The sequence below is a fragment of the Rhinopithecus roxellana genome, chromosome 18 (genome assembly GCF_007565055.1).
Source record: "Rhinopithecus roxellana isolate Shanxi Qingling chromosome 18, ASM756505v1, whole genome shotgun sequence".
NCBI classification, from domain to species: domain Eukaryota; kingdom Metazoa; phylum Chordata; class Mammalia; order Primates; family Cercopithecidae; genus Rhinopithecus; species Rhinopithecus roxellana.
Window position 1 is genome coordinate 1,727,568 of NC_044566.1, and position 14,420 is coordinate 1,741,987.

General features: G+C 38.4%; 1 protein-coding gene across 2 annotated transcripts in view; it reads left to right on the forward strand.

Moving 5' to 3' along the window:
- The window catches only part of MYO16 (myosin XVI), a 609,548-nt gene that overhangs the window by 188,583 nt on the left and 406,545 nt on the right, over nt 1–14,420 (forward strand). For both annotated transcript variants that reach the window (XM_010384748.2, XM_010384747.2), the window contains exon 6: nt 6,801–6,925. In XM_010384748.2, coding sequence (XP_010383050.1) covers nt 6,801–6,925 — 125 coding nt within the window. The remainder of the gene's footprint in view (nt 1–6,800; nt 6,926–14,420) is intronic.

The following is a 14,420-nucleotide window of genomic DNA, read 5'->3' on the forward strand; positions in this document are numbered from 1 at the left end:
CGCCGAGCTTATGCCGATACTCTTTTTGCCTCTAAGAAAACCTCACATCTGCCTCATTGTTCCCTTGTGCGTTCTGCCTCCTCCAGATTTCTTTTATGAAAAAGGTTTATTCTGAGGATGGCTTAGAATAATGTTAGTACTTAGCAGCAATGAGTTCTCAGATAAAATAGTCTCATTAGTTGCGAAAGCAAGGTAGATGTGGTTACCATGACAGGGGATGATGTGAGCATGGCGGTGCTGCTGAAGGTCACCAGGTGGGAGTCCCAGGAAGAAGCAGGCTGGGTCGGGCTGGCAGTGCATTCAGTTGACCACTCTGCAGCTCAGTCGTGCCTGGGCACTGTCACCTGTGGGAATGCTCACTCACTTTCTCCAAGTCTTGTTAGCTATGCCCTGTGGGAGGCGGATTCCATTACTTCTAAAGGGAATGAAGCTTGAAGTTATGCAGACTTCATTGTTGGGAAGTTAATTATTTGGATCTTTGCCAGACTGCACATGTAGCATGCAATTCTGAGTTTACATGAAAAACTTGGCACAATGGTGCCTATAGTTAATAATACTGTATTGCATACTTTGAAGTTTGCAAACATATGCAAATTTGCAAACATATATGAGATCATAGTTCGTTCGCTAAGTGTTCTTATCACCAAATAATAGTAAAAATAACAGTAAATAAAGAGTGTGGGAGGAAATTTAGAGGTGATGGATATATTTATGGCATATACTATGGGGATGTTTTCCAGGATATATACTTATCTACAAACATCAAATTGTATACAATAAATATGTACAGTTTTTGTATGTTGGTCATACTGCAATAAAATGGTTTAAAAAAATAAAACCCATGATGCCAAATTTTCAAAAAGTACTTGACCATGTTTTGTTTCGCTGTGCCATTTCTATATTATTATTTCCTGCTTTTTGTCTTTCTGAATTTTAAAATGCTACGGTAATAAATGTTTCTTTTAGAAAATAAAATGACATTTATTTGCAAATGCATTCACATTGCTTATAAACCTCTCCAACTCATTACAGCATTTTGTTTGATAGGAAATTTTAGTATTGCAAGGGCAGTATTTTATATCCTTTGTAAAGAATAAAAATAAGTGTGTTCCTTTGAGAGGCTGATTTTTTTTAAAGGAGTATGCAAAAACAAAACAAAAAAGAACAAAACAAAAAAGAACAAAACAAGAGGAAAGTACTAACTCTTAAATGGTTAGTAGAAAATCTGTCACTACTATGGCTGTCACGGTCAGCTTGTTAAATACATGTTTGCTGGAACAAATTCAATTTAATATCTCTTAAATTTTTAATTCTGTTTGCCATTTGTCACTGCAGTCACTCTGGCCCGTGCCTTCACATCCATCTGCCCTTCCCTCAGCTCATTCACAATCTGCTTCTGCTTATGTTGGTCTTCCTCCCACTATCTCCATCATCTGCCGCCGTTCCCGGTAAATACTGTCTAATTCGATTTATTCTTTGGCCCTCTGCTTGGTACACTTTTACAGTTATCTACTGTGACAACATGGGCTGATGTCTTTAGAAATCCTTGCTATTTCAAGATGAGATTTTTATTATTATTTGGCTCTGGGTATTTCAGCATTGCCTTTTTATAACCAGGTGGTTGCAATCCTAGGATTTTCATTTTGCGTTGTGCAGTTTCGCATCCGAGTACTTATCACCTGTCACATCAGGATGCACATGGCAGAGGAGGCTGGCAACGTCTTGAACAAGTTGATTACATGGAAAATCGCTGGTCACAAGTCCTAATTGTGCTGTCACCACTGACTTACACTGTAAACTCGGGGACAGCAATTAACCTCGGCTCACCGCCTGAACCTGCCAGGCTGTAAAATGAGACAACCACGGAGAGCTGATTGAGCATTTGATGAATATTAGATCTCCAGTGCAAGGAGAACCAGCTGGCATGCAAGGAAGGCAGTCGATTAGAAAGTGAGCCAGCATGGAAAGAAAGCACTGATGGGAGAGCCCGAGGAGTGCCCAGGATAAAGGATCAGCATAATGTGTACGTTATGCACACACACACACACACACACACAGAAATATTCTTGTCCCTGAAAGACACCAAAAGCTTTCGATGGTTCTACATACATCACCACTGTCTTTTCTTCTTTCAAACCCATTCTTCTAACTAATCATAGCTCACATTTATTTTCCTGAGTTCCTAGTTTCCTGTGGTTCAACCCACTGAAGTTCAGTTTCTAATCCTGCAAACCCATTAGAAATGCCCTTGGAACAATCATTATTACCTTCCTTAGTTTTCTATCCAGTGATAGCTTTCTTTCCTTTTTTATTACCTTATCTCTCTTTGACATTCGATGACCTTGGTGACACTCTCTTAGGAACATTCTCTCTCCTGCCATCTTGCCACGGTTTTCCTTCCTCTCTTCAAGCTTCTGCTTAGGTTTCCTTCGAGTGTTTCCCGTGTCTGTCCAGATTGCTAAATGCTGGTGCCTCCTGGGACTTTGTCTTTGACAGTCTTCCGTCTCCCGCAATGCTCTTGCTGGGTTGTCTCAGCCTTTTGCTTGTGTTGTTACCACTTGCTGGTTCTCAAGAATATCCCTATAGCTTCATTATCTTTCAAGACCTTCATTCCTGTATATGCAGTTTTATTAAGTATCTGGACTTGAGTGTCAGATGGTTTGAAATAACGTGTCTCTATGGAGTGCATTATTATCCTTTCGCTGTATTTCATATTTTGCCATTATCACCAGGAACATCACTTCTCTTCCATATCGTCATGTCTGATTGTCGCCAATTCTTACAGATTCTACTTATTTGGTATCTTTCTGATATGTCCACCCAGATCACAAATCATGCTGTCACTGCCTTAATTAACATGCTGGTCTTTCTATTTTGGATTACTACAGTAGCTTCCAAAACTGGTCTTCTTGCCCCCAGTCTTAACCTTCCCCCTTCATTTTTCAGAGGACTCCTGGGCGAATCAGTTCACGAATATCATGTGTTTTTCTTTTGTTTAAGGCAGTTCATTTGAAATGCTCTCCCTGCACCAGCCTCTTCAAAATCATGCATTTTGATTTTGGGGTTACGGTCCGCATGACTATGTAAGATGGTCGCAAGTCATGCCTGCTGTTAGGGCTGGGAGAAGGGAATGGGTGGAGGGTAGCAGCACCCTTCCTGTTTATTTCTCTTTGCTGGAACTACTTTATTTGTCTGCTCAACTCTTTTACTTCCGTGCGTCTCTTAGAACACTTACTATGAAGATAAAAATTTGGGTTAGCGGCAGTTCTATGAGCTTAGAAGATCCCATGCTAAAATCATGAGATAAGGGCATATTATAGTGAATTGCAAATGCCTGTTTAGCTTTCTTTCCTTTTTGAGGGCAAAAATGATGTTTTATGTATGACCAAATGATGACACAATGGCATATGATAATGAATAAAAATAAGGCATATGCAGATCTTATAAAAACACCAAGGAGGAAGGATATGATTTTCCTTACAAGTAGTACAGAAGGCATCACAGAGGTGTCACCTACACTAAGCTGAAGGTGAGGGGCTGGGTTACCGCAGGGAAACCAAGCAGAGTGGTCTGACCCAGGCATAGGGAGTAACATAAGTGAAGGTAAGAAGGTTGGAAAAGCCACTGAAGAGAGGCAGTGCGGATCCTCCCACAACTCAGGAGAGCCCACAGCTGTGCAGTTCAGCATGGTCATAAAACCGTCACAATAGCAGCAAAGAGTAGCCCTAATATCAACAGAGAAAAGGAAAAGTTGAATTCTTACAAAAACAGTATTACCTTAAGAGGGACGGTTAAGGAAAGTTAATTTAGGGTTCAGATTGACTTGGGGTATTGATATAATTTCAGTTTTGCACAAGAATCCAGTGATATTATCAGATTAAACCAGGTAGTAATAATATCACAAGTAATAACGTGTGGATTTCAGGTAAATTATTTTGTTTCTTAATTCTTATATTAAAATAAATTACTAAATTTCTTTCAAAATAATAAATCTAAACAGACCTTCCATTAATTTATTTTCAAAAAACAGTATGAAAATCTACATTTTGTACAGAAAATGAGAATAAACCCATTATCCATTACAAAATAGACTTATGGGCTCTATCCATCTTGGTTGGTTTTATCCAGGAGCATTAAAGAAATTTGACAACCAAGAGAGGGAGTTTCTGTTGTGTTGTATTAACCAAAAGTGATTTGGACTACTTTCCTGAATATATATAAAAAAAAGAAATCTAAAATTCACATTTTAATTGGCATCATATATGATTCAAAATTAAGTTTTCAAGTATTAGGATACAATGTAATAATATTCCCCTGTGATATCTTCACAACAGGGACCAGAAATAGATTTTTTTCTCTTAATATAATGAGTCTGCAGTGAGTGATGTCTTATCTCTGTTTTAATTTGTTACTTGTCTTTAATCTTGTGTTTTTATCACTCCATTTTAAATACATAATTATATAAAAGATACATACAACTTTAGTAGACATTGTAACATCCTAAAAGTTAACCAAGTAACTTTAGAGTAACTATCAGATTCTTCTGCTACTTTAGCATGCAAAATTGAAGGCTGACATCTGAGAAATGATATTTGCCAAAATAAAATCACACATGAAATTTCATAATCCTGAAAGTCAGAATAAGTGACAGTTTTAGCTGGTTCATAACAGACCTCAAATGACTCTATAAGGGAAATGTTAGTTCTAAAATGGCATGTCCATGATTCAGAAGCTGAAGAGTGGTCACGGGTGTTTCTATTTCTTGTTTCTACTAAAATGGACTAGCTTTGAACAGAATATTTGAAACGAGATGCATTATTCAAATACTGCATTTCGCTTTATTTTGTTTTGTTACTCCATGCCTCCTAAATGACCAAATGATAATATATGACACACCTAAATGAGAGGTATGAAAAACACATGTCAGAAAGCTGACTAATAATCACAGATCACTTTTATTTAGTGCTTTCTGAAAGCTAAATACGTGTTATAAGTTTTATGTGTTTTAACTCATTCTCAAGCAACGGACTAATCAAATACTACCAACACCATTTTGCAGTTGAAGAAACAGAGGCAGAAGATAAGTTACCTGCCCACGTTGGCACAAGCAGTCATTGATACACACAGCACAAACACCCAAGCAGGTTGAGTCCAGAGCGCCTCTTCTCTATTGCCCATCCAGGTTCAGAGAAGGAGCTATGGCATGAGGCAGAGTTGAAGTGCCCCAAGGGGAAAAATGATACCAGATATGCAACACGCTTGATGTGGTTTCTGCTATAGAGCTACATCTTAAAGGAATGAACTATTATCTGAGGGACTAAGCACATTGAAGCCCACATAGGTTAAATAACTTTTGCAGAGTCAGCCACAGGAACGAAACTACAGATAGGCATGTTCAGGAGCATCAATCCGAGGTTTATTCTTGGGTCCACTGTGCTAGGCTTTCTCTTGATGTTTGCTGCCAGGATGCAATCAGATAAGAGACAAAGTGCTCAGAAGAGTGGCTGGTTCATAGCAAACATTTGCTCTGAGTGAGGTATCACCATCATTGTCATTTTTCCCTTGGAAGAAGATGAATTAGTTCTCCTTAGCAGATACCTATTTTGTTCCGGAACCAATGCTAGGAATAGGAGACATATCAGTGAAGAGACACAGCTACCATAGAGATGATACATCATGAAATTTCAGGTTAAAATATATGCTGAATAGAGGTACAGGCAGGAGTTCAGCAGACCTGAGCCTTCTGTGCACCACTTCCCCACCTGGGTGAAGTCAGACTGTGGATTCTACACTCAATGTTAGTTATCTTCATTAACATTAGTAGTCATTAAATGTTCAATGGATACATCATTTTTAAAAACTTATTTTAACGTCATTTTAGATTACAAGAAAGTCTGAAGACAGCACAGAGCTCCCAAATGCCCTTCAGAGAGCTTCCCCTAATGTAAACACTTACATAGCCATGGCACATTTATCAAAACTAAAAAGTTAACATTGGGACAATATTAACTGTACTAAACTAAAGACTTTATTCATAGTTTTCCAGTTTTTATACTAACGTCTTTTGTTTTTTTTTTTTTTTTTTTTTTTTTTTTTTTGAGATGGAGTTTTACTCTTGGTACCCAGGCTGGAGTGCAATGGTGCAATCTTGGCTCACTGCAACCTCCACCTCCTGGGTTCAAGTGATTCTTCTGCCTCAGCCTCTCGGGTAGCTGGGATTATAGGTGCCCACCACCATACCCAGCTAGTTTTTGTACTTTTAGTAGAGATGGGATTTCACTGTGTTATCCAGGCTGGTCTTCAATTCCTGACCTCAGGTGATCTGCCCACCTTGGCCTCCTAAAGTGCTGGGATCAGGTGTGACCCACCGTGCCCAGCCTAAAGTCTTTTCTTCTATTCCAGGATATTAGATTGCTTTTAGAAGCAACTATTTTGGCCAGAAAAATCATAGAGATCAAAAACTGTATCTTTATTGTTTCCATTTAAGTACTTTAAAATACTTTGAGTAATGTATGTTGATGATTTATATTACAACAGATATTAATTGAAAACCTGCCATTATAAGGTGTCATATTGTACTTTAGAACATCACAAGAGATAATTTTATATTTTTTAAAGACTATGGTTGGAAATAAATTATGTGCAAAGATAAACAATCAGTTCTTTGAATGAGCGTTCAAAGTAGAAGAGGAGCTTCAAAGAAGAACACGTTGAGAGAATAGATGATAAAGCTAGGCTTAGACCCCCAGGAACTGAGAAGTATCTCTCCATTCTGGTTGAAAGGCTCTTTCTCCCCACAGGAGTGGATTTGTCCTCACTGCGCCAGATGAAGCTTCAGAAGCCCATGAGCATGTTAACAGATGTCAAACACTTCTTGTCATCTGGAGGAAATGTCAATGAGAAAAATGATGAAGGAGTAACCCTGGTAAGTTCATATATTTGATTCAGAGACTGTTTAAAAAGAGAATTTAAGTTGATTTATAAAACATAGAAGTCATTACAATTAACCTTTAAATAATTGTTGTGATCATAAAAGTAATACATGTCAGTGGTAGAAATTTTGGAAAACGCCTAAGTAGGCAAAGAAGAAAATACAGACCCAGCAGCTGCATTGTTGTGTATCTACCCAAAGAATATAAATCATTCTACCATAGACACATGCATGCGTATGTTCATCCCAACGCTGTTTATAGTAGCAAAGACATGGAATCAACCTAGGTGTCCATCAAGGTGGACGGATACAGAAAACATCATACATGTACACCATGGAATACTACACAGCTGTAAAAAGAACAAAACCATGTCCTTCATAGCCACATGGATGCAGCTGAAGGCCATTACCTAAGGGAATTAACATAAGAACAGAAAACCAAATATCACATTTTCTCACTCATAAGTAGGAGCTGAACACTGAGTCCACATGGATACAAAGAAGGAAATGAGACACCAGGGCCACTCAGAGTGGAGAGTGGGAGGAGGGTGAGGACGACACACCACCTAAGGGGTACTATGCTCATTACCTGCGTAATGAAAATATCTGTACATCAAGCCCCTACAGCACACAATTGACCCATGTAACGACATGCACCTGTATCCCACTGAGCCTAAAATAAAAGCTGGAAGGAAAAAATGCAAAATACTTATGCCACTACCCAGGGAAAACCAGTGTCTCTAGGTTGGTATATTTTCTTCAAGCCTTCCTCCTATGTATGTTTTTCCTACAAATTTAGAATAATTTTATGCATTACTTAGTCCATGTTGGTTTTGAAATGTAACTTACAGGAGCATGCTTTTATTTTAGTGTTCAGTAAAACAAACTATGAATGACTTTGGTGAGTGAATTTCTAAATTCAAGCAAACTCCTGTCATTACTTTTTATTGCTCTCAAGCACTGTTGCAGTAAATTATTAAAAGATCGACTAAATTTGGATAAATTTGTATATACGTGATGTCTAATCACCAAAATAAGAACATTTTGCCCTAGTGACCCATAAAACTTACCTGGGTTACTGTGAGTTACAATTAATGATGACAGAAAGAAATGTAATACCCGGTGGAAAAATTTTTGAGAGAAAGTAAACTAGAATAGGAGAAGGGAGTTCGGAATTCTGAAGTGTGAATTGCATAGAAGTGCTTCAAATCAGTAATTCATTTCTCCCATGAAAAAAAATATGGTGTGAGGTTGAAGATAGTTGATAAGGAAAGTGATTTAACTAAATAGATAAAAGTTTTGTTGTCTGAAAAGTTTCCTTGAGATCTGATACATTTTTACATTTATTAAGTGCCTGTGACCTCTAGATGGTCACATTCTAAAAATGTGTTGTTTTCTTATGACTTAGAGTTACATTGTTATAGTCTCCTAAAGTTTATAAATGTATAAGTATTGATTCTGGAAAATAAAATTTAGAAAACTCTAACTTTAAATCGTTGTAATTGTAAAAGCTTCTAAAATTTTCCCCTTCCTTCCTTCCTTCCTTCTTCTTTTTTTTTTTTCTTTGGAGTCTTGTTCTGTTGCCCAGGGTAGAGTGCAGTGGCATGATCTTGGCTCACTGCAACTGCCACCTCCCGGATTCAGGTGATTCTCAGGTCCAAGTGATTCTCCTACCTCAGCCTCCTGAGTAGCTGAGACTACAGGCGCGTGCCACCATGCCCAGCTATATTTTTGTATTTTTATTAGAGACAGGGTTTCACCATGTTGGCTAGGATGATCTCGATCTCCTGACCATGTGATCTGCCCCCTCAGCCTCCCAAAGTGCTGGGATTACAGGTGTGAGTCACCGCACCTGGCCAGTTTCTAAAATTTTTAAATTATGCTTTCCTAAATTTTGTCTTCCAAAATCGATATTTACAAATTCGTAAACTTTAGAAGACTATAACAACGTAACTCTGTCATAAGAAAAGAAAGCAGAGCATATTTACAGTGTTTCGAAAAATAACACATTCAAACAGCAAAAGCATTCAGAATTAATGAAGAAATGTAACTGGCCACATGCTATGAACAAAACAATAGTGACCAAAATTCTTTTGTCATGGATCCACATTTCAGTTTGGGAAAATGGGTAACAGACACTATAAACGAGCTAAATATATAGGATCCTAGCAATAAATGCAAGGGAAAAAACAACACAGGGACATGTTGGTCATATTGTTGCCATTTTGGATGGATAGATAGGAAAGATCTAACCAACAAGGATGTTTTCAATAATGACTTCAAAGAAGAGAGAGCACAGTGGGGCTGTGAAGGGAGAGTGTTCCAGGCTGAGAGTGAGAAGGGCAAACCACAAACTCCTACAGTGTCAGGGGCGAGTGTGGTGTGCTTGAGAAACAGCAAGGAGCCCGTATGGCTGAAGCAGTGTCAGCAAGGAAGGAGAGGTGCTGGGACCAGATCACACACACAAGCTTTTTTTTTTTTTTTTTTTTTTTTGAGACGGAGTCTCCCTCTGTCGCCCAGGCTGGAGTGCAGTAGCCGGATCTCAGCTCACTGCAAGCTCCGCCTCCCGGGTTTACGCCATTCTCCTGCCTCAGCCTCCCGAGTAGCTGGGACTACAGGCGCCCACCACCTCGCCTGGCTAGTTTTTTGTATTTTTTAGTAGAGACAGGGTTTCACCGTGTTAGCCGGGATGGTCTCGATCTCCTGACCTCGTGATCCGCCCGTCTCGGCCTCCCAAAGTGCTGGGATTACAGGCTCGAGCCACCGTGCCCGGCCATCACACAAGCTTTTATGGGCCTATATGAGGACCACGGCTATGACTCTGCATGGGATGGGAAGATAGTGGGAAGTTCAGAAGAGAGGAGGGATATGAGCCTGCTCCATTTTAAAGGATCACCTACTCTGGCTGTTGTGTTAAGAACTGACTGAACATCCTGCTATAAAGACACATGCACACGTATGTTTATTGCGGCACTATTCACAATAGCAAAGACTTGGAATCAACCCAAATGTCCATCAGTGACAGACTAGATTAAGAAAATGTGGCACATATACACCATGGAATACTATGCAACAATAAAAAAGATGAGTTCGTGTCCTTTGTACGGACATGGATGCAGTTGGAAACCATCATTCTCAGCAAATTCGCAAGAACAGAAAACCAAACACCGCATGTTCTCACTCATATGTGGGAATTGAACAGTGAGATCACTTGGACACAGGAAGGGGAACATCACACACCGGGTCCTATTGTGGGGAGGGGGGAGGGGGGAAGGATAGCATTAGGAGATATACCTACTGTAAATGACAAGTTAATGGGTGCAGCACACCAACATGGCACACGGATACATATGTAACAAACCTGCACGTTGAGCACATGTACCCTAGAACTTAAAAGAACTGACTGAAAAGGACAGGGGCGAACCTGAGAGTTTGTTTAGGAGGCTTTTCCAGTAATCTAGGCAATCAGTGATGTGGCTCAGACAACAGGGGTAGAATTGTAGTGTAATTAGACCTCCTAATAAATGTGTTTTGTGAGATAAAGTGAAGGCTTTAGAATGACTCTAAGCATTTTTAGCTTAAACTACCAGTGTGATGGAGATGGCATCAAATGAGATGAGGCTGAAGAAGACACAAACCTAAAGCAGGAAAGATCACGTCAGTTCTGGAGATACTAAGTTTAAAGTGCCTCTTAGCCATCTTAATGGAGCTGTTGGGTTTGTGGTTGGACATTGGAGTCTGGAATTCAGATTTCTAGATGAAAGAAAGAATTTGGAGAACACTAGCATATATGTGATATTGAAAGCTTTGATACTGGATGAAGTCACTACTTATATGCAGAGGGAAAGAAATTTGGGACCAAGCCATGGAGATGAAGAGGAGGCTCCAGAAAGGAGATGAAAAGGAGCAAGCAGTAAGGAAGGCGGAAAACCAAGAGGACAAAATGTCCTCGGAGCCAAGTGAAAAGTTCGAGGAAGAGGGAAGAATGATAGACTAGCAAATACTGCTGAGTGGTCAGTTAAATGGGAACTGTGAATTGGGTATTGGACTTAGTAACGTGGAGGTCATTGACTTTCTCCTGGAGGACAGTTTCAGTGGACTAGTAGGGTCAAAAGTCTGATTGGTGTGAGTTATTTAATTAATAATTCATTTATTACATGTAATGAATTAATGCCTAACACATAATAGAAACGCAATAGAGCCTTTGTTTCTTTGTATGGTAGAATATATTACAACTTCATATTTTTTTAAAAAAAACACTGCTAAGTAGAAACAAAATGCATACTTCAACCACTGCTAAATAAAAGAGCATACACACTTCAGTAGAGAAGCTATTGAAACAATCAATACAGAGCAATAAATTGCTATGATTTTCAAGCATTTTCAATTTTGACTTTCCTTGTGACCTTGTTTTTATTGAACAGAGAGCATAAATGTTACAAATAATTGTTCTAAAATAACCCAATCGTGTGGTCATCATTTTTGAGCTTTTAACAAGAAAGTAACAATGAACAGAAGACTAGAATGCTGTCCCTTGAAAATTACAGCATTTAACAGCTAGTGGTTTGGTGTGATTCACATGTCTGAATTGGTTAGTCTGTTTATGTTAATAACTGTCATTTCCTTGTGTTTTCTTTTCTGTAAGATATATAGTGTATTTATCTATTATGGCGATAAGGAGAAGAAGACACTTTTGTTCACAGATTGACTTCCATACCTGAGTTGGAATGTCAGTTGTGGTTCAAAATTAAGCATAATTTTTCACACTGTTAAATTGTTATGTGCAAAAGAGAAGAAACTAACAACAGAAGGTTCAATGGGAATAAACTTCTAATAGGACAGGTTTGGAGTTGACTTTACCTCCTTTATTAGAATTGCAGCAAAATAACCAAACGTAGCATATCTCTTTTTAAAAGGGATCTTAGGAGCCTCAGAAAATGATACAATTTTAATAAACACCATGTTACAGAGTATATGAAAATGAATTCATCAGTTTGAGAATATAGTCTTTGAAAATATTAATGTGATAACTAGCATATATATTATGAAGACATTGTTGTTTTATTATTTACTGTGTTAGCACATAATCTGATATATCACATCTGGCCTTGAGGCTTATTTATTTGCTTTGTTAGGAAAGAATTATTCAGGAGATGCAAGTATCAAGCAATTTTATTTTTGTCACCTTTATTTCAGTAATGCTGGTTCATCCGTTACTTATAGCTGGAGACGGCCATTGATTTTATGGTCATTTTTAAAAAATACAACTTCTGTGGTCACTTTATGTCATAAACCAACCTCAAATTAAAGTGTCCAATCCCATATTACAATTAAAACTCTCAACTTAAGTCAGGAGTTGTCGAATTTTTGTGCCATACTTCCCAGTGACCCTTGGGTGTAGCTCATGGATCGCCTTTCAAAATAATTTTTAAAATGTAATAACGAATGGGGCATAGAAAACAAATTATGTTGAAATATAGTCATCATAATATTAAAAGTCAATATTGCACTCTTCCAAATGGTCCTTTATGCTCACTCGGCTTTCAGGAATTTGGGGACACTCCAGATTCCCTCAGCTAAGCTGTGCTTGCTCCATGAGGCACCTCCTAAAATAGAACCAGAAATGACCACAGCTTCATGGGTAAACCAACCCATCTCTTGCCATTTACTTTGTGCCTGCACAAATCAAAACCAGTTTATTATATGTCCATCAGACTACTCAGGATATGCAGCTTCTCAGCGTGGTCTCCACAGCCTTTCTCTGCTATAAAATTGGGAGGTACTCACATCCACCCTGACACCACCATCTACACACAGTGGAAAGGGAAAGTGGACTCCTAACACACTAAGAGTGCTCTTTAATAATTGTTCAACACTTTTTCTCATTTTGTCTTTTATTTCTGACCTACTGTGCCCTCAGTCTCAAGGTAGAGTTCAAAAGTCATCTGAAAAGTTTTAGGGCAACTATTTTCCAATCTACATATGTAGTCTCACTTTGGGATATGATTTATAGTATTTTCATACTTCTGTCAAAGCTGAGATAGTAAAAATCCTGTGTTAGTGTTATGATGCAATGGATGAACAAGACCTGAAATTATTGGCCAACAATCCTGACTGAACCTAGGAGGGATTTGAATGGTCCTCAAGATTAGTTTTCATTTCTTCCTAACATAGTTTTTATTAAAACATAGCATTAGCCTCAGCATGATCTTCTAGCTTCAGAGTGGCAGGAGTCACAGAGCTTCAATAAGAACAGATTCAGTGGGAATATATGATAATATTTAACATTTTAAATACAGATTAGTAAAAAATCAGATGCACAAATACAAGGGTAAGATAATTAAAAACAACAGAGGAGATGGAGACCATCCTGGCGAACACGGTGAAACCCCGTCTCTACTAAAAAAATATAAAAACTAGCCGGGCGAGGTGGCGGCGCCTGTGGTCCCAGCTACTGGGGAGGCTGAGGCAGGAGAATGGCGGGAACCCGGGAGGCGGAGCTGGCAGTGAGCCGAGATCGCGCCACTGCGCTCCAGCCTGGGCGACAGAGGGAGGCTCCGTCTCAAAAAAAAAAAAAAAAAAAAACCAGATATTTTCCAAGTTATACATGTGGAAAAGACTTAAGCCTCTGGCAAAGACCCTTACAATGTAAAAATATGATGAAAACACACAGAAATGTTATCTTTGATTATGCCAGAAATTATAATTAACATTTTGTATTAAAGAGTAAGCAGAATTAAGAGACAACAGGTAATTTGCTGAGAGTAATATTTGCAACAAATTTCCCAAAATTTTAATATCTTCAAAATATGCAGAGTTCATAGAAATTAATACAAAAGATAACCACCTCTCACTAGAAAATAAGCAATAACAAGAGTCAATTCACAAAAGAAAAATATCCAACTGGCCTATGTGTATGAAAAGAGGACCACTGCTGGTAATTAACTAAATGCAAATTATTTGAAATCATTTTAGAAATAAACAATATTGAAGACCAGAAAAGCTAAGGATCTGTGCAAATGGATTCTTTCATACACTGCTGGACTGTGGGTAAATTGGTACATTCTAGAACTCTGCATGGCAACATGCCACAGGAACTTGAAAAAATGCTCATTATTTTAGACTCAGGACGTATCAGAAGGAAATCACTATGGACATACATAATAATCACCAACAAAATTGTTTTTAAAAGCAATATAAAAAATGGTAATTACATAAATATCCAACAATTAGGAATTAGCCCAGTCAATGAAAATGTGTCTGTATAATTGTATACTATGCTTTCCTAAAAATCTAGGGTTTAGAAGCCCAACAGCACCATGATAAAGAGGCCGGATAGACCCAACTTGGTGCTCATCCTGGAAGTCTCCATCACTTCCAAGCTGTGACTTGCGCTGGCTTCTTAAACTCTGAGTTATCATCTTCTCATCTTTGGAACTGGAATAATAAGAGTGCCACATTATAAGATAACCAGGCCCAATGAGACCGT